Below are 24,650 nucleotides of genomic sequence, written 5' to 3'. Positions count from 1 at the left end.
TCCTTGTCTTGTTCCTTTTTTCAAGGGGAATGTTTTCAGCCGCTCTCTGTTAAGAATGATGTTGGCCATTGGTTTTGAATAGATGCTCTTTATTATGTTCATAAATTTCCCTTCTATACCTATTTCATTGAGTGTTTTTATCAGGGATGGGTGTTGGGCTTTGTTGAATGCCTTTTCTGCTTTGAGATGGTCATGTGATTCTTTTCATTCCTTTTTATTTATGTGGTGGATTACTTTGATTGATTTTCTAATGTTGAACCATCCTTGGTTGTTGAATCCTACTTGGTTGTGGTATATTATTTTTTTGATATGATGTTGAATTCTATTGGCTAGAATTTTTGCATCTATATTCATGAGAGATATTGGTCTGTAATTTTCTTTTTTTTTTTTTGTGGTGTCTTTGCCTGATTTTGGTATCAGGGTTGTGCTGGCATCATAGAATGAATTTGCAAGTATCGCTTCCTTTCCTATGTTCTGAACTAGTTTGAGTACTACTGTTGTAAGCTCTTCTCTGAATGTTTGGTAGAATTCTCCAGTGAAGCCGTCTGGGCAAAGGGCATTTTCGTGTTGGGAGTTTTTTTTATTCCCTTTTCAATCTCTTTCTTGTTGTGGGTCTGTTCAGGTTTTCACCATCATTTTGTGTTTGGGTAGGTAGTGTGTTTCTAGAAAATTGTCCATTTCCTCCAGGTTTTCAAATTTGTTGGAGTGTAGTTTTTCATAATACTCTGCTATGATTCTTTTTATTTCAGTTGGCTCTATTGTAATGTCCTCCATTTCATTTCTTATTTGGGTTATTTGCATCCTCTCATTTTTTTTTTTTTTTTTGTTTGTTTGGTCAGCAGTTTGTTGATTTTGTTGATCCTTTTAAAGAATCAACTTTTGGTTTTGTTGATTCTTTCTACTGTTTTTCTATTCTCTATTTTCATTTATTTCTGCTGTGATCTTTATTATTTCCTTTCTTCTGGTGGCTGTGGGCTTCTTTTGCTATGCTCTATTTGTTTGAGCTGTGTAGCTAACATTTTGATTTTCTCCCTTTCTTCTTCTTTGATGTGTGCATCTATTGCTATAAATTGACCTCTGAGGACTGCCTTTGCTGTGTCCCAAAGGTTTCGGTATGATGTGCTTTCATTCTTGTTTGATTCTAGGAGTTTTTTTTATTCCATCTCTGATTTCTTCTATTACCCTATGGTTTTAAGTGGAGTGCTAATTCAGTTTCCATGTAATTGATTTTTTTTTTCCTTATTCTTCCTGTTGTTAATTTCTACTTTGATGGTGTTGTACAGAGAAGATACTTTGTATTCTCTCAATATTTTGGATTTTGTTGAGGGTTGCTCTGTGGCCTAAGATGTGGTCTATTCTGGAGAACATTCCATGTGTGTTGGAAAAGAATGTGTACTTTGCAGCTGTTGGGTGTGGTGTTCTATGTATGTCTACCAGGTCATATAGCTGATTGTGCTTTTTATCTCTTCTGTATCTTTGTGGAGTTTCTTTCTAGATGTTCTGTCCTGTACTGAGAGTGGCGTGTTGAAGTCTCCTACTATTATTGTGGAACTGTCAATTTCTCTTTTCCTTGTTGTTAGAGTTTGTTTTATGTATTTTGGAGCCCTGTCATTGGGTGTGTAGATGTTTATTATGGTTAAGTCTTCATGATAGGTTTTCCCTTTAATTGTTATATACTGCCCTTCTTTGTCTTTTACGGTGAATTTGGTTTTAAAGTCTATCTGAGATTAGTATTGCCCCTCCTCGCTTTTTTGGTAGTTATTTGCTTGATATATATTTTTCCATCCTTTGATTTTTAATGAATTTATGTCTTTGTTTCTAAGGTGTGTCTCTTGTAGACAGCTTATTGATGGATCCTGTTTTTTTTATCCATTCTGTCACTCTGCATCTCTTTATGGGTGCATTGAAGCCATTTGTATTCAGTATAATTATTGATAGGTGTGAGTTTATTGCTATTATTTTATAGTGCTTTTTTTGTGGTGTTAACATTTTTTTGTTTCTCTTACTCTCCTTTGCCGAGTTCCTTTTGTTTGCGGATTTCTTTTTCATTTCTTTTGGTTTTGAAGATTTTGTTTGTATTAAGACTTTATGTTTTTCTTCTTTAATAGGATTGTTAACTTTCTTTCTGGTTGCCTTGAAATTTACCCTTATCCTCCTAGGTTTGAACCAGTCTATTATTACTTCATGTCGTCTTGCCTTCCTCTCCATTAGGAAGTTCTATACCTACACCATTTATTCCCTCTTTCATTGTTCTGATGTTGTCATTTACAGGTTAACCCCTCTGGTTCCCTGTTGTAATTCTTTTGGTTTTTGGATAGTCCTTGAGAGTTCATTTCCTAGGTTGGTATCTGGCTGGTACAATCTCGCATCCTAGATTCTGGCTGTAGTCTGCTGTTGTTTGTTCTCAGACCGAAGACTCTCCTTAATAATTCTTGTAGGTTTGGCTTGGTTTTTTCATATTCTCTTAATTTCTGTTTATCTGGAAATGTCCTAATTTCACCATCATATTTGAACGAAAGTTCTCCAGGATATATTACTCTTGGTTGGCAATGCTTTTCTTTCAAGGTTTTATATATGTCTTCCCATTGCGTTCTTGCCTGCATGGTTTCTGCCAGATAATCAGAGCTTTATCTTATTGTTTCTCCTCTGTATGTGACTTTTTGTTTTTCTCGGGCTGCTCACAGGATTTTTTTTCTTTGTCTTTGGTTTTATCAACTGTGATTATGATATGCCTTGGTGTTTTTCTTTTGGGTTCTATCCTATATAGGGTTCATTGAGCTTCTTAGATGGTCAGCTTTTCATCATTCATGATATTAGGGAAATTTTCTGTCAGCAATTCTTCAACGATCCTCTCTGTGTATTCTGTTTTCTCGCCCTGTTCTGGAACTCTGATCACTTGCGATTTTTTCCTTTTGATTGTATCCCACATAATTCTTAGGGTTTCTTCATTTTTCTTGTTTTTCCGATTTTTTCTGAAACAGTTGTATCCAAGCATTTGTCTTCAATTTTGCTGATTCTGTCTTTCATCATTTCAAACCTGCTCCTCAGCCCTTCTATGACACTGTCCAATTCTGAAGTCTTGTTTTTTATCTTTTGGTTTTCTAATTTTTGTTTTTGTATGATTTCTAGATGTGAATTTATTTTGGCATTTTGTCCCTGTATTATTTTCCTGAATTATCCATTTTTTTGTCTGTATTTTCCACAAATTTGTCTGCCTTTTCCATAAATTTGTCTATTTTTTCCTGCTTTTTACTTCAACTCTTGGATAGCTCTGAATATTAGAGATTTGAAGTCCCTGTCAGGTAGTTCTAGTGCCTTTTCTTCTACTGGGAAGTCATCTGGTGTTTTATTTTGGAGGCCTACTGGAACCATCCTGTCCTGTTTTTTAAATATGTTTTGATACTGTGTGCTGTCTTAGGGACATTCAGTAGTTTTTTTTCATTTCTTGATTGGAGATTTGTTTGTTTCGTTCTGTTTTTTTGTTTTATTTGGTTATGTCTGAGCAGGCAGGTTGTGCTTTCTTCGTTGTTTGCTCATCTATAATCACTATACTTTTCACCTCCTTGGCCAATGGGTGGGGCCAATCACTCAGCTATGGTGCAGCAGGGCAGGCCCCAGCTGAGGGGAGGGGCTGAGATGGGTTGTTTGTGGCATGTACTAGAGCTGACAGGATGGGCCAGGAATCAGTACCAGGCAGTTTCTGGTAGGTTGTGCCTGTGCTGCTCAGAGGTGTGATTTTCAGTACACAGAGCAGATAGGCAGGAAAGAGAGGTGGTTGTGATGTGTGGAGCTAATATGGGTATCGGAAAGAGGAGAGAGAAACAGGAACCCAAAACAAGGAAACAAATAAAAAAAGAGTGCAAAGGGAACTTGCTGGTGGAGTGGAGAGGTGAGAAACTGAGAAATGGACAAAAGCAAAAAGGAAAAAAAAAAAGAAATAAATAATTAGATAAACATTTGGAAAAGAAAAAAAAAGGGAAAGGAAAGCCCCCAGGAGCCCCATCTGTGCGGCTGCAAACACTGGGAAAGTCTCCCAGGCTGCATAATATAGCCTCGCTAGAGGGGGTATAGATGTCACACAGTACTAGGTATTCAGCAGACAGGAAAAGAAAGTAAGTATAGACTGATGAGAACTGAGAAATGAAGAAAGACAGAAAGAAAAAAGAAAGAGGAAAAAAGAAAGAATGAAAAAAAAAAAAAAAGAAATGCTCCAGGGATCCCACCAGTGTGTTGTCCCAGGCCAGGGGAGTGGTTCCCCAGTCCAGTGGGGCTTCACAGCTTTTCAAGATGAAGCAAAGATGGCACACAGACCCAGGTGTTCGAGAGAAAGGAGGGGAAGTGGTGGGAGGCACAGAAGAAACCAAAAGAGACAGAAAGAAGCAACACTAGCTCTGACCAGCTGGCTGGTGAATCCAAGCGGCCCAGGGTGGAAGCGGTTGCCTCCTGGCCAAGAGACTGTGGCTGGTGGGAAGCAGATGAGGCCGAAGGGGGCGGGGAAGAAAAGTGGGGTTTAGGAAAGCATATACCGCTTGTTACCAAGTGCTCTGTCTCCTACTGGGAACTTCATGAAGCTGCTTTCCCATACTCTCTGTCCACCGATCAGCGATCAGCGTTGTGGATGGGGTGAATCCAAGTGGCACAGATGCTGCACTTCCTGGCCAGCTGAGCTATTGCAGCTAGCCAGGAACCTCAGAGGTAGAGCAGCAGGGAGAGGATGGGGTGTGGGAAAGCGTGTAACATTGGTTACTGGGTGCCCTGTATCCTGCTGGGAGCTCTATGAAGCTGCTTTCCTGTGCTCCCTGTCAGCCGATTTCTGACAGGAGTCCAAGATGGTGAACCCATGCTGCGTTAGCTGATCGGGAACCTCAGCACAGATCTCTCCTCCCTCTCTGTCCTCTATCAGTTTCTTATTCCACCCAGTGTTTGGCTGTGTTCTTTATGTCTTCATTTGTTGCTTTGGGTCCCAGGGATGACATTTGTCTCTGTTTAACCTAGTTTTTCGGGTCTTTGCTGTGGAGCGACGGTGTGATGCTTCAGTCTAGGGCACCATGTTGGCGGAAAGTCCAGAAACTAGGTATTTTTAAATGCCTATTTCCTTAGTATAACATTGAAATTTGAAATGTAGGTAAGTTAAACTTATGAATTTTATCTTTTTTTTTTTATAATAACATTTGGCAGGGGGATTAGGAGTCAATCTCTTAAAGAAAAACATCTCGACAACAAAAAACAACAGCTGTCTGCAATTGTTTAAAATAAATTTGATGTAAGCAAAAACTTACCTGTATAATTCAGAAGTAATTGTGGTAATCTTGTTGTCTAAGAGCTACAGTGACAGCATCCTGTTAGGGTCCTCTCCTTACATGTCTGTATAAAAAAATATATACATATATTTTTTAGTTGTATAGCTGGCATAATAGAAAGCATGAGGGCTTGAAATAAAAAATATAGTAGCTGTATGATCTTGGATAAACTACAATCTCTCTTCATCTTTTAATGAGAATAGTACTATCTAGTTTTCCTAGTTTGCACTGGCAGCTAGGGAAAACAGACTCATTTGAGAACATACAGCAAAGTATGAGTTTACTGGATAGGTTTATTGGATGTCATGTATACCAACAGAAATAGTATAGTCTGTTAGTGTACATGATAGACTTCACACTGGTTTATCTTCTATTCTTTCTGATCATATCTTTTTCTTTTAACATTTCGTGCTGTATTTATAAGCTTCCTGAGGTCCTTTTTGTAATGAGGCTGAGTATAAATACTACACACATACATATATACTATGTTAATAAAGGGATTAAATGAGCTGTTTCTACAACTTATAGCAAGAGCTATGGTATTCAATTGAGAATTTTTATTAGCATAAATATGTACTGTTATCCTCACTTTGCAAGCTTGGTCTTTAAAGTAGTAGAAAACTTTGATGGACTTACAGGTTCCACTTTCCACCTTGTTTTATTAGAATGTCTACTTGATCGTACATATTAATAATGCACACAGTGTGGTATTGTCTAAGCCCTCTGCTTTGAACTTGCTATATAATATTCAGTAAATCACTTGTCACTTCATCCCTCTGCTCCTCAATTCCAAATCTATAAACTGGGGTGGGGAGGGAGTATCCTAGGTGATCTAAGACCTTCATCAGTTTTAAATCTATGATTCTATTCTTTCATAGACCTAGTATGAAATGGTGAGAGGATACATACTGCTTTTTCACTTCTTATATAAATATCATGTGTGTGTATATGTATATCACTTAATATAAGCAACTTTTTGTCTTTCCCAGATGTGTGTTTACTTATGGTATTCTGGGTCTATCCTTTTGGAGCAATGTTGTGGAGTACTGACATCTACTGACTGTACCACAGATCATTTCACCAACATTTATGGCCAATTCTCAGTATTCTAAATGTGGATGATTCACTCTGTGGCTTAGCTAGTACTTTAAAATCACTCCTCACCTCTCCCCTTTATAGATTAAAGAAATACCAATTAAATTTTATAATAGCATTTACAATTGGATACATAATAAGGGAAATTTCCTCTTAAAAAAACCATCATGCACACAGAATTTCGCATAAACTAAAGGCAGTATCATGTTACAAAAGTCTGACATACAGACAACTCCTACTTGCCCTTTAATGTTATGTAAATTTGCCCTCACTTTGAAAAGACTGATCCAATCCCCGCCCCCCACAAAAAAAAAAAAACCAAACCTGTTGCCACAGAGTGGATTCTGACTCATGGCAACCCTGTAGTTGCAACACATTCTTCGTCACCAGCATCTTCACTTGCTGCATGTGCAGCTTTTAAATCACTGAAAAGACTATGAGCCTTTTCTTGCACTAAAGTAAGGCTAAATAAGAACCACATGCACCTCTTCCAACTTACCTACAAATTTGACTTAACACACAGGCGGGAACCAATCTTGTTTGTGAGCAGGGACTACCTGTATTGTAAGTGAGACAGTAATTTATTTCCTTCCACTGAGAATGAAATAACTGGGATGTAAACTCAGGTGTGTCTCAGTCTGTAGCGCATGTCCATAACCAGGATGCTCTATTACATCGTTAACACATAATAAACATTTAACACATATTTATTAAATTACTGCTGTTGCAGTTGAGTCTGTTCGGGTTCATGGAGACCCCATGTGTGCAGGGTAGAACTGCTCCATAGGTTTTTCAAGGCTGTGGCCTTTTGAAAGCAGATTGCCAGGCCTGTCTTCTGAGGGTAGGTTTGAACCAACACTGTTTTGGCTAGTATTGAGCACTTAACTGTTTGTACCGCCCAGGGACTCCTAAATTAATGTTAGGTAAAGCAAAAAAAAAAAAAAAAAAAAAAATTTTTTTTTTAAAGCAAAGCATATCCATCTATACCTGTGATTGTGAGTACATACGTAGTATCTTTGGAACTATTGCTGCTTTTTCAGACAGACAGAGAACTTGTTTTGAGGTTAGACTAGAGATCAAGTAAAAACGACTACAGTATATATTCTTCGGGACAAAGAAATTTGAGAGCTATATCCACAAAGAGAATACTATTTCTACAAAGCATTCAAATTCGATAAGATTTTTTTTAATGACAATGACTAGCTCGAATTATTATTTAACCAGGAGAACACAAGATGGGGCTAAACTACTGCAGTTTGAATTGACCTTGCTACTATTAAAATTCCTATACTATTTAGGATTTGCTCTCGTTAATCAGATATCACCCTGAATTTTTATTCTTTTCAGATGCCTAGATTTGTTTCCATAATAAAGTGGCAAGGTTTTCAGGGTTCAGAGCCTGTTTTGCATTCTTGTCTTTTCCTTAGCACCAAATACAATGTTTTTTTCCTCACTTATGGAATAAAGTTACAACTTACCCAGAATCCAAGGTTCTCCACAATATGACATCAAACTATCTTGTCAGCTTTCTTCCTAGTTCTTTCTCTTTACCCTATATTTCAGTCAAATTGAACAATTTTTTCCCATTCTTTTATTTCTTCTCTTTTATCTGCTTTATACACCTTCCCACTGCCCTTTTCTTAAGGGTTATCCAAGTAAAGCCTCCTGCAAGTTACACCACAAAACTGAATGTCATCTTTCCCTCTAGAATTCTCATAGCACTTTGCCACTTGGTTTAGTTTTCTTCTACCTCTCCAGTTGTTTTTTCTTGGTGTACTTTACAGACTTCTTGTCCTCTATCCACCCCTTAAATGTTGTAGTTTCTCAGGGTTCCGCCTTTGCCGTCTTCTCTTTTCACTCTATATGCATTTCTTAAGACATCTGTTCTACTCCTGGAGCATTTGTGACCAATATGCTGAGTCTGGCAAAGCAAAGCTCTCCTGAGATTCTAACTAGTATATTTAACTACTGATTGGATATCTCCACTTGATTGTCTCACAATATATTTAAGCCTAGAATATCCACAATTGAACTCAAGACCTTTCTCTGCAAACCTATCCTTCTTCAGAGAATTCCTTATCTCAGAGAATGAAGCCACCATATACCTAGTTGCTCGACTTTGAAATTGGGGTGTCATTCTTCCTCCTACTTCTTCTTCCTTGCCTGTGTCCAGTGAATTACTGAATCATGTTAATACAAGCTCCAAAATATTTTAAAATTCTGTCCACTTCTCTTCAGACAAAATACCACCACTCCAGTCTAGGTCATAAGAACTTTTTCCTAAATATTTTAATTGTTTTCTAACCCTTCTCCCCATTTCCAGCCTTGTTCCTCCCCAATGTTATTTCCACAATGCAGAGTTATCTTCTAAAATATATACTTGATTATGACAGTTTTCACAGGTTTTTCTGTATACGTATGTTCATGTGCCGACGAAGACCAACACTTATACATATTCTCTGGATCCCATCTCCTCTTGTTTTCTTAAAGGCTTCATTCCTAAAATACACATACTCTTTTCTTTTTGTGGTTAGGTCAATATCTTTATTAGAATATTTGGACGTGGCAGGGGATCACTTGGACAGAAAGTAAGAGGGCAGCATTTCTTCTTCTGTGTGAGAAGGTTGGTTTAGAAGACCTTTTTAGACCTTTCCAACGCTGATGCTCTCGAATTCTTTGCATCACAGTTTTCCTTGGTTTGGTGTTACAGTTTAGGTACTCTTTCACCACTCTACATAGCCACACCTGAGGCTTCGTTATTTTCAGTCTCCCCACCAGTTACAACTTCACCATTGGAAAGCTTTTCAAGGAAATACGTAGCACATTAGCATGCTCTCTCTTATACCATCTTTTTCTCTTTCTCTGCTAGATTGTTCCTATTAGCCTAAAAACATGCTTAAGTATCTCTATCTAAGAGCCCTACTTTGATGCCACATATTCTTCTAGATATTACCTCCATTTCTCAGCTCTCCTTTATAGTACAATATTTTGAGATGTCGATAGCGCTATGTCCATTTCTTCACCTCACATGTTCTTTTCAAGGTACTTCTCAAGTCACAAAAGTACTGTGTTGCCTAAATCCAATGGCCAGATTCCTTTTCTTTATTTTACTTAACCTCTTCAGAATGATTCAATACATTTGGCCATGCTTTGTTGTCTTTGCTTTTATGTCACTATGTACTTTTGGCTTTCTTCCTACTTCACTGTCTATTCCTTCCCCATCTCCTTTGCTTGCTTCTCTTCCTCTGCTTTACCTTTAAACATCGGAAGGCTCTCTATGAACACACTTTTCACAGGTAGTTTTTTCTGTATGCTAATGACTCTCAACTTTGTATCTCTGGTCCCCTTGCCCTCTGCAGAGAACTCAAAGACTCAGAACTTACCTTAGATTTTTTTAGAGCATACCAAAATTAACATAAGCAAAATCGAACACCCCTCCACTATCGCCACAATATGTTTCTGTCCTAGTCTTTCCCGTTTGATAAATGGAACAACCATCCATCTAAGCTCAAGACAAAAGTCTGTGAGTGAGGAGTGACTCCTTTTTCCTCATCCCTATAAGAGAAAATATTAAATTTATCAAAGATTTCATTTTACTTGGATCCACAATCAACATCCATGGAAGCAGCAGTCAAGAAATCAAACAACACATTGCATTGGGCAAATCTTCTGCAAAAGACCTCTTTAAGGTGTTTAAAGACGTCGCTTTGAGAACTATGGTGTACCTGGCCCAAGCCATAGTATTTTCAATCACCTCATACGCAATGAAAACCTGGACAGTAAATAAAGAAGATTGAAGAAGAACTGATGCCTTCAAAGTATGGTGTTGGCAAGGAATATTGAATACACCATTGACTGCCAGAATAACGAACACATCTGTCTTGGAAAAAGTACAACCAGAATGTTCCTTAGTAGGGAGGATGGCGAGACTTTTGTCTCATATACTTTGGGAAAGCTGTCAGGAGGGACCAGTGTCTGGAGAAGGATATCATGATTAGTAGAGGGTCAGTGAAAAAGAGGAAGACCCTTGACGTGATAGACTGACACAGTGGCTACAACAATGGGCTCAAACATAGCAACAGTTGTGAGCATGGCTCAGGACCGGGCAGTGTCTCATTGTATTGTACATAGGGTCACTCTGAGTTGGAACCAATTCAACATCACCTAACAACGACATATTCAAAACACTAACAATTCTGTAGGCTCTACCTTCAATATATATCTCACATCCACTCACTTTGCAACCACTCTAGCCCAAAGTATCATCATTGCTTTCTGGATTTCCACTAATGTTGCTCTGCAATCCTTACAAGCCATTTACAACAAAAGAGGCAGAACAAACCTTTTAACAATGTAATCAGATCATACCACTCATTTCCAAAAAACTCACTACTGCTTTCTCATCATGCTTTAAATAAATTCCAAGCTTATCATCATGGCCTATTCAAAACCCTACATGATTTGGCCCCAACATATCCCTTCATCTTGTACCACTCTCTATATTCCAGCTACTCTAGTCTTCGTGGTGTTGCTTGAAACAGCCAAATTCCCTCCTACTTTAAAAAAAAAAAAAAGTTTTTTTTTTTTTTTTTTAAGGCCTTTAAAATTGGAGTTCTCCTTTCCTACAATGCTGTGATCCCCAATATTCTCAGGGCTGGCTTCTTCATCGCTGAAGTCTCGGCACAAATGTCAACTCTTTAGAGTTCTTCTCTAAACAATCAACCTAAAGTAACTCCTTCCTAGTCTCTCACTTAACATTTTTTACTTCTTTGCTGCACTTAGCATTACCCAAAATTTCCTCATTCAGATATTGTTTGCTTGTTGGTTTTTTGTCTCCTCTCACTATAATTTAAGCTCTTTGAGAACAAGGATCTCATCTTTCTTACCACTGTTCTCATAATACCTAAAACAATGCATCTAAAAATATTGGATAAATGCCTGGCACTAAACAAGCCACTCATTCTCTTCATTTGATGCACATTTGTATGTTTACTACTGGTAGACATAGCTCTGCATCCAAGGAATACAAAGGTGAGTAAGCCAAATTTCCCTGAGAATCTCATCTATTCATCCCTTCAACAAATATTTCCTGAATATATATTATTACTATGTTGGGTTTTTACTATGTTCCAGGTACTGTTCGATCTCAGCATTTAGTTTCCTCGCCAGTAAAATGGGGTTTTGTTAACCAATGCTATGTCATAAACATAAAAAAATAGAAGTGTATAATTTAGCAAGATGAGGAAGAAAATGCATAAAAGGAGAAGTGCTATAAAGATGTTGCTTTATACAGGACCATCAATGCATCCACCTCTCTCCTTTTGTCAGGTAATGTGGAGGCGTTTATGATCAGCCAACTGACAAAACCAGCGTTATAAATTCTTGTGCTCACAAAAAGCAGTAAACATGAATGCCCTTTTCATAGGCACATAGCGACAAAACCTTTGGGAGATGAATTTTAATTTTCCACAGTTCTGTTACACAAATAACGATTCTATTTAACTCTATGGAATATAAAGAGGTGTGCGTTTTAGTTTCTCTCCGTGCCACCTGGGCCAATCGCCGCTCCATATGGACCCCTCTGATATTCCATAGACCCTAGAACTTCCACAGAGGGGTGACGTGAACCTGGTATGGGCCTGCAGAACTCTTATAAGGGCTCCTGAATAACGTGCCTGCCACGCTGCACATGTGCAACTACTATCCTTGATCTTTCAAAAGCACTGATTGTCCACACAGCCTGTCCACTGTGATAAGCCCACCGGAATAGGTGGGGAGGTAAGATGCGGGTGGAAGGGTTGGGGGTAACCTTCCCAGGCCCAGCAACCAATCCTGGAACACATCTCCATTCACAGGAGCAGGTGAAAGCTCATTTGTGGAGATCTGCCATTTGTACAATGTGCACTTAATAAAATTAATGTTGCAGTCAATCTTGCCTGACAGACCGCTTCTTTCTTACTGGTGAGTACCTGTAAAATGAGATACAGAAACAAGAGGAAAGGGGAGGATAAAAAAAGATGAAATAAGACAATGTAGTGAAGACACGGGTCAGGGAGAGCCAAGAAGAGGTCTGCGGCTGTTCCTCCAGAGCCTGGCAAAAGGGGCTGACGTTTACTTCCTTTTGCTGAAGCTCGAGGAAAGGTGTTCTGGGGACTACAGAAGGAAAATTACGATGGGACACAAGACACTTGTACCCAAAGTCTTGGAAAGAGTCAAGAGAAAGGGGCCATACCTACAATTTCTTTAGCATCCCTGTTGCCTCTGGAGCCTAGCAACTGCCACATAGGGTACGTGACGCTGGAGTGGGACATAGCCACGTGGACACGACATCCTAGGGAGTGTGGGGGAGACAGGAGCTGATGGCTGTGGAGCCGGAGCGGGGGCTGTGGTGGCAGCGTGTTAGCTTAATGTCACTGCCGCTGAGGCCCTCGGAAATGAGGGTCACTGGAACTCCCGCGGGCGGATGGGGTGTTTTCAATCTATTCAACCGTTTCTTTTACACGTCTCTCTGAATATTGAGTTGTCTGGATTGTAAAAGTCCGGGGACGCAGTTGATCCAAAAAGCAGCGCCAGAAGCTGCAGATGCCAGAAGTAACTTACCAAAGCCAGATGTTGTCTTCTCTTTAAACCCATTGCCGTGGACTCGATTCAGACTTTTACTGACCTTATGGGACAGACTAGAACTGCCCCATAATGTTTTCAAGGAGCGGTTGATGGATTCGAACTACCTATCTTTTGGTTAGCAGCCAAGCTTTATAACCACTTCCACCAAGGCTCCATCCCCTCTTTAGGAAACCCTGGTGGCGCAGTGGTTAAGTGCTGCGGCTGCTAACCAAAGGTCAGCAGTTCGCATTCCCCAGGCGCTCTTTGGAAACTCTATGGGGCAGCTTTACTCTGACTATAGGGTCGTGATAAATATTCCCGTTGCTGTTGAATGGATTCCAACATAAGGCGATCCCATGTGTGCACAGTAACTGCTTCTTAGGGTTTTCAAAACCTTTTAGATGCAGATCACCAGGTGTATCTTCCAGGTTCATGTAGGTTCGAATCATCTACCGGTTGGCTAGCAGTGAAATGTCTGGACTCATAGCGACCCTATGTTGTACGCCATCGAGTCGATTCAGACTCATTACCACCGTGTAAGGTCAAGGAAATGCTTTGTTTTCAAGATATGAAAGAGAAAAGCTGGTAGATCTCCAAGGATATTGGGAGGAAGGACAAATAGTAGAGGTGGAACCTAGGATCTCTGCAATGAATCTGAGGGCCTCCAGGGCACTGCTCTGTGGACTGCAGGAGAGTTAAGGGTTTAGAGTTTATCTAAAGGAGGTGGAGAGCATATCAACAATTAGAGACTTGGGATTGTCACCAGATCAGTGGACTCAGGCCAGATTTAATTTCAGGTAGTCAACTAAAAAATGTGATATTTAACTTACTACTAAAATGGCACGAAGCTATTCCCACCTGTTCCAGTTCTTGTTGTTGGCTGCTGGTGAGTCTATCTCAACTCATAGTGACCCCATTTGACAAAGTAGAACTGCCTCATGGGGTTTTCTATGCTGTATTTTTTTGGGAGCAGATCACCAGGTCTTTCTCCCATGGAGCTACTGGGTGGATTTGAACCACCAACCTTTCTGTTAGCAGCCCAGCATTTGACCATTGCACCACTACGGCTCTTTACCTATTAACAGAGAACTACATAAATGATTCATATAGAAATGTAAATTTCTATAAATAAATTTCATAGTTCATGTAAACACACCATGTTCTGAAACATTTAAAAAATGTTCATTTACTTAAAGATAATATAATAAAAAATTAACAAGAGTTTAAAAATATATTTAAAGAAACATTTGACACCTTTTCTTGTAAAAAATGTATAAATAAAATTTATACATTAAAAAATTTTAAAAATAAATTGATTATACTTGCAACAATGTCACAGAAAGTAAAAAACCTTTGAGGAACAAGGACAACCTTCCTCATGACAGCATTTTTTACTAAATTTGATGCTTTGCAAATAGATAAAAAATGTCTTCTACATAAATGATTTCATAGTACTGATAGCACTTAAATCAAAAATAGAAATTTGGCTAATGACCTGTTTGGCATGATTTAAGTGCCCGCTTTCTTTTCCAGTCTTAAAAAAGAAAAAAAAAAAAAATTTTTTTTTTTTTGTCTTACCTCTCACTAATTCTCGTTATCAACCTTAAGTGGCAATCATTTACTCTGGGCTTTAATGTTTCTGCACTTGACTGGTATTACGGCTGTCCACATAGTTGTTTCTGTCTTCACCTCACGCCCTAATATTACCCGTTAATCCTATTCACTCTTAAAGGCCCAATTCAAATACCACCTCCTGTAAGCAGGCTTCAACTTTTCCACTGTAAAGGACTATTTTAAATTGTTCATTTGTATTACAGCTATTTTAAAAAATTGATTACCAACTGATGGGGACCCCGTGTGTGTCAGAGTAGAACTGTGCTTCATACGGTTTTCAATGGTTGATTTTTTGCAAGTAGATTGCCAGGCTTTTCTTCTGAAGTGCCTCTGGGTGGACCTGAGGTGCTAACCTTTCAGTTAGCAGCTGAACTCTTAACCATTTGTACCACTCAGAGATTCATTACAGCTACTAATACACATTTTATTTTCCTGTAAAATTCTTGAAGGCAAGTACCATGTTGTTCATATTTGTATACCCCACAGAGTCAAACACAGTTTGTCTTCCACTGGAATTCAAGTTTCACTGAAAACAGAGCCCTTGACTATCTTGTTCATCATTGTATCCCCAGAACCTAGCACAATGCCTGACATATAGTTGAATTTTGAGTTAGTCATGTAAAATGTAAGCTCCGTGAAGGCAAGGATCTTTATTATTCATTGAAAAATTAATATTTGACTGTTACCACATGAATAAATGACTTTTTGAAGACTTAGCCTTCATTACATGCAACAGAATTCTTCAATCTATATATCTCCATAAAAGTCATACATAAAATTGTCTTTCACTCAATTAATTCTGTGGATGTGATATCTTCTAAAAATAAATACACCTTCCAAAGCTGCAAGAATAAAATTTAAAATAATCAAAATAAAATAGATGTTTACATTAAGACTATTTTCACAAAATGGTACAGCAGTTGTGGAAAACAGTGTGGCAGCTCCTCAAAAACCTAAAAATAGAACCACCATATGACCCAGGAATTCCAAAAAACTTGAAAGCGGAGACTCAAATAAAGCCTTGTACACCAGTGTTCACTGTAGCACTATTCACAGTAGCGAAAAGGTAGAAACAACCTAAATGCCTATTAACAGATGAATGGATAAAGAAAATATGGTATATACATACAATGAAATACTACTCAGTCAGTAGGAGAAATGACGTCTTGATACATGCTACCATGTGGATGGAGCTGGAAGACATTATTCTGAGTGAAATAAGTCAATTACAAAAGGAGAAATATTGTATGACCTCACTTATATAAAAAGACACGAAAATATAGAGAACAAAGTTTATTAGTGGTTACAAGGGGTAGGAGAGATGGGAAACGGGGAGAGGGTTAATGGTGAATGAAATATCACGTTGATTAAGGATAAGGTTGCACAGCTGATTACTGTAATTGCTGCAAATAAGTTTTATACCTATAAAAAGTTGAATTGGCAGAAGTTCTGTGACATATTTACAACGACAAAAAAAAAAAGTAGATGCTGAGGCTGTTTATGTACAACCAAAAACTCATGGAATTTGGTTTCTTGGTTTGGAGGTCTAGGGTCATGGTTTCACAGGACATCTTAGTTAATTGGCCTAATAACATGTTTCACGCTTCTGTTCTATCTGCTAGTTTACTGCATAGTGCCTGGGGTCTTAGAAGATTGCAAGCAGCCATACAAGGCACAGCAATAGCTCTCTATTTGCCTGGAACAACAGAAGAAGAAGGAGCATCAGGAATAGAAGGAGGATATGGAATGTGTTGGTAATTGCCTCAGTGAATAACTGCCTCCTTTGCCATGAGACCAGAAGAACTGAATGGTGTCCAGCTACCATTACTGAACATTTTAATCAAAGATTCTATAGAAGAACTCTGATTAAAAGAGGGAAAATGTAGAACTGAATATCAAATTCCCACGGACTCCAGACTTCCTAGAGCCATAAAGCTTGGATGAACCCCTGAAATTATTGCCCTGAGATAATCTTTAAACCTTAAACCAAAAATATCCCTGAAGACTTCTTAAAAACCAAAAATAGTTTAGCTTAACTAGTAAAAAATGCCTGCCTTGAGCATTACGGTCCTTTAAGGACTATCTATATGTGATCAAATTGACAAGAGCAAGTTGAAAGATTAGATAGGAACCTTAGGGGGCAGTGAATTTCTGTTAACGGGAGAGGAATAATTCAGAAAAAGGAGGGGTAAGAATGGCTGCACAACTCAAAGAATGTAATATCACTCAATGGTACATACAGAAATGGTTGAATTGGTTTATCTTTCACTGTGTATATTCTCAACAACAAAATAAATGAAATTGGAGAAAAGTACTTTCTGTTTTCTTCTTTGTACATTTCTGTGTTCTGAATTTTCTGCAATGAAAACGTATTACTTCCGTAATAAGAAAAAAAATCACTGCTATTTTTAAAGAATATAATGGATTAAAAAAAAAAAAAAAAAGCCTGTTGCTGTCAAGTCAATTCTGACTCATAGCAACCCTAAAGGACAGAGTAGAACTGCCCCACAGGGTTTCCAAGGGGTGCCCTGGTGGATTTGAACTGACATCATAAAAAGAAAACCTGTTTAGAAGAGGTGAATATTAAACTATTCAAACTTTTGAATAGAGGTGGAGGCCATGGTAGAAATGGAAGCCCAGTAGTCTAATAAAAGGAGAGAAGTGGACAAGCTTTATGCAAATAAGCTTGGTGAGATTAGAATAGTCATCATTCACTCATTTAATATCTACATCAAGATCTGAATGAATTTTGAATTCTAGGTTAAAGAGTTCAGATGTGATACAAATAAATACTTCAGGTAAACATTGACCATGATATAAGTTGTATATGAATATGATTTTTCCTACAACTAGGCAGGGGATGACCTGAAGTGGAGAGAAACTATGGGTGATACACAAATCTAGACAGGGCCTTTTGTATAAGAGGGATACGAATGTGACCTATGCAGATAAGACTTTCTTCTAATCTCTGCTGGCATGTCACAAGGTCTGAAATTCCTGCCATAGAAGTCACTTTCTTCAGAAGGCCCTTGTTAAGATGCAAGAATATATTACTAAGTGATGGTAACATCCAACACCTCTGGCTTCCAAATCTAATCCTTTGTTCCTCCTAGGAATGAGGATGCTTAACCAGAGAGGATACTTCTCAGTCTTCTCATAGCTAGGTGTGGCCATCACCAAGGGAATGTAAGAGGAGAGATTTGCCAACTTCTCCATCACTTCTTGAATTGTGCCCCTCCAAAATATGTGTCAACTTGGCTAGGCCATGATTCCCAGCATGTGTGATTTTCCACCATTTTGTCATCTGATGTGATTTTTCTATGTGCTGTAAATCTTACCTCTATGATATTAGTAAGGCGGGATTATCAACAGTTATGTTAATGAGGCAGGACTCATTCTTCAAGATTATGTTGTGTTTTAAGTCAATCTCTTTTGAGATATAAAAGAGAGAAGCAAGCAGGGAACCATGGGTCCTCCTACCACCAAGAAAGAACAGCCAGGAGCATGCTGAAAAGCACTGAGACCAGGCGAAGATTGATGAGAAGAAACTTCCTCCAGGCTCCAGAGAGACAGAAAGCCTTCCCCTGTAGCTGGCACCCTGAATTTGGACTTCTAGGCTACCAGGTGTGATAGAATAAATTTCTCAGTTGGGCCACTGGAACAGAGGACTCTGTCTAGCCAGTTAGGGAACAGGATAAAGTCTTTTAACATCTACCTGGGGGCAAGAGGAAAAACCAACGTAAATATTTATATACTTAAAAAATCTGGTAGGGACTAATCAGTTACAATAATTCTCAGAAAAGTAGTAAATGAAACAGAAATAGAGAAGAGGCAGAATAATAAGGAGAAAGTGGGTAGGAATTGATGAAGGACTGCATTATGGTGTTTTAAAAAAAAAAGAGGTGCAAAAACCAATTCAAAGCATGAGGGTCCAACTTACTGTGAATCATGAAACTGTGACAGTAACTGTAAGTCAGGGCAAGCTGTTGGCCAATAAGTGAACTCATTTTTCCTCGTGTTAATTTTAAATTATGGTAGCACAGTAAAGTAGATATGTCTCTATAAAAAATAAAGATACACGATGAAGGAGAATTTGAAAAAGAAAAAAAAAAGAACATAGAGAAATCAGGATTGGAGATGTAGAATGTTACCACCATCGTAAAGAAATAACCACACTTACGGTTCTACTAGATTTTAAGCTTAAACATTACATATTTCAACTTCCATCTTGATAAAGTAGCCTCTGGTAGCAGCTTTCTAATTACTATATTCAGCATTCTCTCTTTTCACCTCTATTAACTTATTCAGAAGTCTCTCCTTCAGCTTCTTCATCTTTATTTTGATGTTCATCTTTCTGGAGAAGCAGGCCCAGCAAACCAATAAGGAGACTTCCAATTGGGGCTGTAATGAGGATGGCCAAAAATGCCACTGTCAACACATCCATTCCATAGTCTTCTAGCTGTTGCTCTCCATGGGATCTTGCTGTGTCCAAAGCTACAGATTCTATTGCAGCCTATAAAAGTTTAAGGGTAAAGTAGGAAATACGGTACAGCAAACACATATAAAAAAGGTGAATTAATCATTAAAAAAAGCTTGTTTTTTTTTCAACTAAGACAGTTCTATTTAGCCTTCTTTCAAAGTGTACTGCAGTTAGTTTTGATTATCTGACACTGATGATTCATATGCACTTATATGCATAAGGCAGGATTACATAAATATCAGACAAATGAATTTCACAACACTAGGCAGATACAGACTCACAATATCAATTACAATATAACATTAAGTTCTGCATACTAAATTTCTCCTGAATAAAGATGACTGTTACTGATTACCTTATTCTTTTATCTTTAAAAATTTGGAATTGAGAAAAAATAAGAGGAAAGAATACAGTGATACTTCTTCTAAGATGGTGAAGTTTTAGATTTGGGCTAAAAATGTAAGAGTATGTATTGCTTTAGAGGCTAAACTGTTAAACATCATGAAACATGAAAGTGGGGGGTACCTTCAGGAACTTTTTCAAGTTAATCTTACTAGGTATTTGGTAACTCTTGCTTGTAGCAGCTTTTTTTTTTTTTTTTCCCAGTCTCATTTGTAACTAGATGTAACTATATATCTAAATTCTGGCCACTGAGAGGTGAGCAGAAATGATAAGTTCAAGTTGTAGATTGTGCCCTGAAAAGGAATGGACATGCATGTCCCTTATCTTTTCCCCCTTTCCACTGGATGGAAAATATTGAGAGTTGGAATTGTCACCTTAGACCCATGGATGGAAGGCACATGCTGAGGATGGCATTCACCCTGCCAGCTCTGAAATGTCTGTGCTGAACTACCAGCGAGAGAGAAATAAAAATCTCATTTAGTCCCTGTATTTGGGGGCTCTTTGTTATTGAAGCTTACCCTGTACCCTAACTAATTCAACATTTCATGGATTCTTGGCAAGAACTGTACACACTGCAAAATATATTTTCAGTTCTCTCTGTACCTGTAAGTGTATGTGTATGTTTTGGGATTTGTGTATTGGCTGGTGTTTTGGATTGAATTGTGTCCCCTAAAAATATGTGTTGTAAATTCTAACACCTAGAGTAGTTATAATCCCATTTGGGAATGGGTATTCTTTGTTATGTTAATGAGGCAATATTAGTGTAGAGTGTGTCTTAGTTCAATCTCTTTTGAGATATAAAAGAGCAGATGAAGTAAGCAAGCAAGTGCAGTTTGGGAAAGATAGATGTCACGCCACATGAGATGTCCAAGGAGCCAAAAAAGAGAAGTTAAAAAGTGACACAAGGAGGGGTAAGATGGCAGAATAGGTAGAAGCTACCTCGGATCCCTCTTGCAACAAAGACTCGGAAAAACAAGTGAATCGATCACATACATGACAATCTACGAACCCTGACTATCAAACACAGATCTAAAGAGTTGACCTGAGTGACAGAGACTCAGCCAGTACAAGCAGGCTGCACACTGACGTGGCTAACGAGAGAACGAGCAACCACGGAGAAGCAGTGACTGTTTTTGGAGCCTTGAGCCAGCGTCCCAGTCAGAAAACCTTAGCGCCGGGCTTTGGACTGGGTGCAAGGGAGGTGAGCACGGCATCCTGAGACGGCGCAAACACGGGATACAGCCCGAGCCCCCAAAAGTGACCTCAGGGGAAGCCCAGCCAGTGCACGCAGGCAGCGCAGCAGTGCGGCTGACAGGAGGAGAAGTCACCGGGAGGCAGCGACTGGTTTTGGAGCCTGGAGTGCAGCGTCCCAGCCGGGGAACCTTGGCGCTGGGCTTTGGACTGGGAGCAGAGGAACTGACCACGGCTTCTGAGACAGCACAAGCACAGGACATGGGCCTGACCCTCGGGGGCAATCTCGACCCAGGCAATGCACACAGACTACACACCCCTCAGATAAAACAGTCATCACCAAGCAAGATAAGTAACTTTGTCTATATTCCTGGGTGCTACTCTCTCCTATCTATCTCATCCATCCCCTCCCCTTCCCAGTCGGCTTCATTAACATTGGAATTTCCTGGGCCAGGGAGTGAAGTGCTCTGTGGTTTTTTTGTTTGTTTTTTTCCTAACCCATTCTCCTGGCCTGAGAGAAGAAGCTACAAAAAACTCAGGGACCAAAAATCCTTCCCTGACTTCCTGAAATTGGACTAAAAATACAAAACCAGCTCCAGCCAGGCATATGAGATCCATAGTCTTGGGTTTTCATCCCTACAGGGAACAAGGTGGCTATTATAATGCAAAGGCAATGCTGATAGTGATCTGACTGTAATTGTTTTCGCTGATTACTGGAAAGACAAGTTTCCCAGGTCTGATATCTCTACCTATTGCACAGAGCCCTCACTGACCCACAACAGGGAACTGAGGGCTGAAGCTCCAGCCAAACCACCTAGCCTCTTTCCATAGGGGTCTGAGGATAGTGATACCTACCAATCTGTAGAGGTACATGCATTGGGTGCCTAAGGTACAGGTGCAGAGCCCACCCGCCAAAGTGCTTTAGGAATAGAGACACACCTACCTCCCTGGCACTTGGGGGAAGCCTGTCACGATCCTGCCCCCCAAGAGTGTGGCCCCCTGCTGCTACTAGAATCTGATGTACACAACTATCACCACTACTCCTCTAACTGAATAGGTGACAGTCTACACCACACACTTGTTGACCCAAAATCAGATTCTACTCAAGAATACTGAATGGACTCTTAGGCTTATATATCTGGTAACAGCCCAAACCAGCTGGTAATAGGACATAAGTGATTCAAAGGCTACAACAATCAAGACAGCGCAATCTAGTAGCCCATCTACGTATATTGAAAGAAAACAAAACAAGATACGACTCAGTGAGCAAATATAAAATAAATCATTACAATATCTTATAGATGGCTCAGAGACAGCAGTCAATATCAAGCCACATAAAGAAGCAGACCATGATTGCTTCTACAACTCCCCAAATTAAAGAATCAAAATTTTTCCCAAATGAAGATACCATCCTGGAATTGCCAGATGCAGAATATAAAAAACTAATTTACAGAATGCTTCAAGACATCAGGGATGACCTCAGAAATGAAATAAGGCAATCTACAGAAAAAGCCAAGGAACACACTGATAAAGCAGTTGAAGAAATCAAAAAGATTATTCAAGAACATAGTGGAAAAATTAATAAGTTGCAAGAGTCCACAGAGAGACAGCATTCAGAAATCCAAAAGATTAACAATAAAATTACAGAATTAGACAACTCAATAGGAAGTCAGAGGAGCAGAATCGAGCAATTGGAATGCAGAGTGGGGGACCTGGAGGATAAGGGAATTGACACCAATACGGCTGAAAAAAATCAGGTAAAAGAACTAAAAAAATGAAGAAACCCTAAGAATCATGTGGGACTCTATCAAGAAGAATAACTTGCGTGTAATTGAAGTCCCAGAACAGGGAGGGATAACAGAAAATACAGAGAGAATAGTTGAAGATCTGTTGGCAGAAAACTTCCCTGACATCATGAAAGACAAAAGGATATCTATCCAAGATGCTTATCAAACCCCATTTAAGATTGATCCAAAAAGAAAATCACCAAGACATATTATCATCAAACTTGACAAAACCAAAGATAAAGAGAAAATTTTAAAAGTGGCCAGGGAGAAAAGAAAGGTCTCCTACAAAGGGGAATCAATAAGAATAAGTTCAGACCACTCAGCAGAAACCATGCAGTCAAGAAGGCAATGGGATGACATATATAGAGCACTGAAGGAGAAAAACTGCCAGCCAAGGATCATTTATCCAGCAAAACTCTCTCTCAAATATGAAGGTGAAAGTAAAACATTTACAGATAAACACAAGCTTAGAGAATTTTCAAAAACCAAACCAAAGCTACAAGAAATACTAAAGGAAATTGTTTGGTCAGAAAACCAATAATATGAGATACCAATATAACACAAGGTCACAGAACAGAACATCCTGATATCAACTCAAATATGGAAATCACAAAAACAAATTATGATAAATTTAAAAAGAAAAAAATGCTGAAAACAGGGAATTATTGAAGTCATTATGTAAAAGATCACATAATCAAAAAGAGGGACTAAATACAGGAGGCATAGAACTGCCATATGGAAAGGAAAACAAGGCGATATAGGACAATACAAGTTAGGTTTTTACTTAGAAAAATAGGGGTAAATACCAAGGTAACCACAAAGAGGTCTAACATTTCCATAACTCAAAATAAAAACCAAGAAAAACATAACGACTCAGTAAACATAAATTCAATTACTATGAAAATGAGGAACACACGAATTACAATGAAAAACATCTCAGCACAGAAAAGTAAGTGGAAAAATGAAATTGTCAACGACACACACAAAAAGGCATCAAAATGACAGCACTAAACACATACTTATCTATACACTGAATGTACATGGACTAAATGCACCAATAAAGAGATGAGAGTCTCAGGCCAGATAAAGAAACATGATCCATCTATATACTGCCTACAAGAGACACACCTTAGACTTAGAGACACAAACAAACTAAAACTCAAAGGATGGAAAAAATATATCAAGCAAACAATAAGCAAAAAAGAGCAGGAGTAGCAATATTAATTTCTGACAAAACAGACTTTAAAGTTAAATCCACCACAAAGGATAAAGAAGGACACTACATAATGATTAAAGGGACAATGGACCAGGAAGATATAACCAAATTAAATATTTATGCACCCAATGACAGGGCTGCAAGATACATAAAACAAACTTTAACAGAACTGAAAAGTGAGATAGACACCTCCACAATTATAGTAGGAGAGTTCAACACACGAATTTCGGAGAAGGATACGACTTCCACTAAGAAGCTCAATACAGACACGGAAGACCTAATTGCTACAATCAACCAACTTGACCTCATAGACTTATACAGAACACTCCACCCAACAGCTACAAAGTATACTTTTTTTTCTAGTGCACATGGAACATTCTCTAGAATAGATCACACGTTAGGTCATAAAACAAACCTTTGCAGAATCCAAAACATCGAAATATTACAAAGCATCTTCTCAGACCACAAGGCCATAAAAGTGGAAATCAATAACAGAAAAATCAGGGAAAAGAAATCAAATACTTGGAAACTGAACAATACCCTGCTAAAAAATACTGGGTTATAGAAGACATTAAGGAGGGAATAAAGAAATTCATAGAATGCAACGAGAATGAAAACACTTCCTATCAAAACCTCTGGGACACAGCAAAAGCAGTGCTCAGAGGTTAATTTATATTGATAAATGTACACATACAAAAAGAAGAAAGAGCCAAAACCAGAGAACTGTCCCTACAACTTGAACAAATAGAAAGTGAGCAACAAAAGAATCCATCAGGCACCAGAAGAAAACAAATAATAAAAATTAGAGCTGAACTAAATGAACTAGAGAACAGAAAAACAATTGAAAGAATTAACAAAGCCAAAAGCTGGTTCTTTGAAGAAATTAACAAAATTGATAAATCATTGACCAGACTGACTAAAGAAATACAGGAAAGGAAACAAATAACCCAAATAAGAAATGA

At 38.5% G+C, this 24,650-nt stretch overlaps 2 protein-coding genes across 2 annotated transcripts in view; both read right to left on the bottom strand.

The window, feature by feature from the left end:
• The window catches only part of LOC104845941 (3-hydroxybutyrate dehydrogenase 2), a 148,769-nt gene that overhangs the window by 45,095 nt on the left and 79,024 nt on the right, over positions 1–24,650 (bottom strand). The window lies entirely within an intron of this gene.
• The window catches only part of LOC100664177 (sodium/hydrogen exchanger 9B2-like), a 32,853-nt gene continuing 23,150 nt past the window's right edge, over positions 14,948–24,650 (bottom strand). The window contains exon 4 of the mRNA XM_023548543.2: positions 14,948–19,125. Within this exon, the coding sequence (XP_023404311.2) occupies positions 18,913–19,125 (213 nt within the window). The 3' untranslated portion in view covers positions 14,948–18,912. The remainder of the gene's footprint in view (positions 19,126–24,650) is intronic.

Source organism: Loxodonta africana, chromosome 5 (genome assembly GCF_030014295.1).
Source record: "Loxodonta africana isolate mLoxAfr1 chromosome 5, mLoxAfr1.hap2, whole genome shotgun sequence".
Lineage (NCBI taxonomy): Eukaryota > Metazoa > Chordata > Mammalia > Proboscidea > Elephantidae > Loxodonta > Loxodonta africana.
This window is presented reverse-complemented; position numbering and strand designations above follow the sequence as displayed.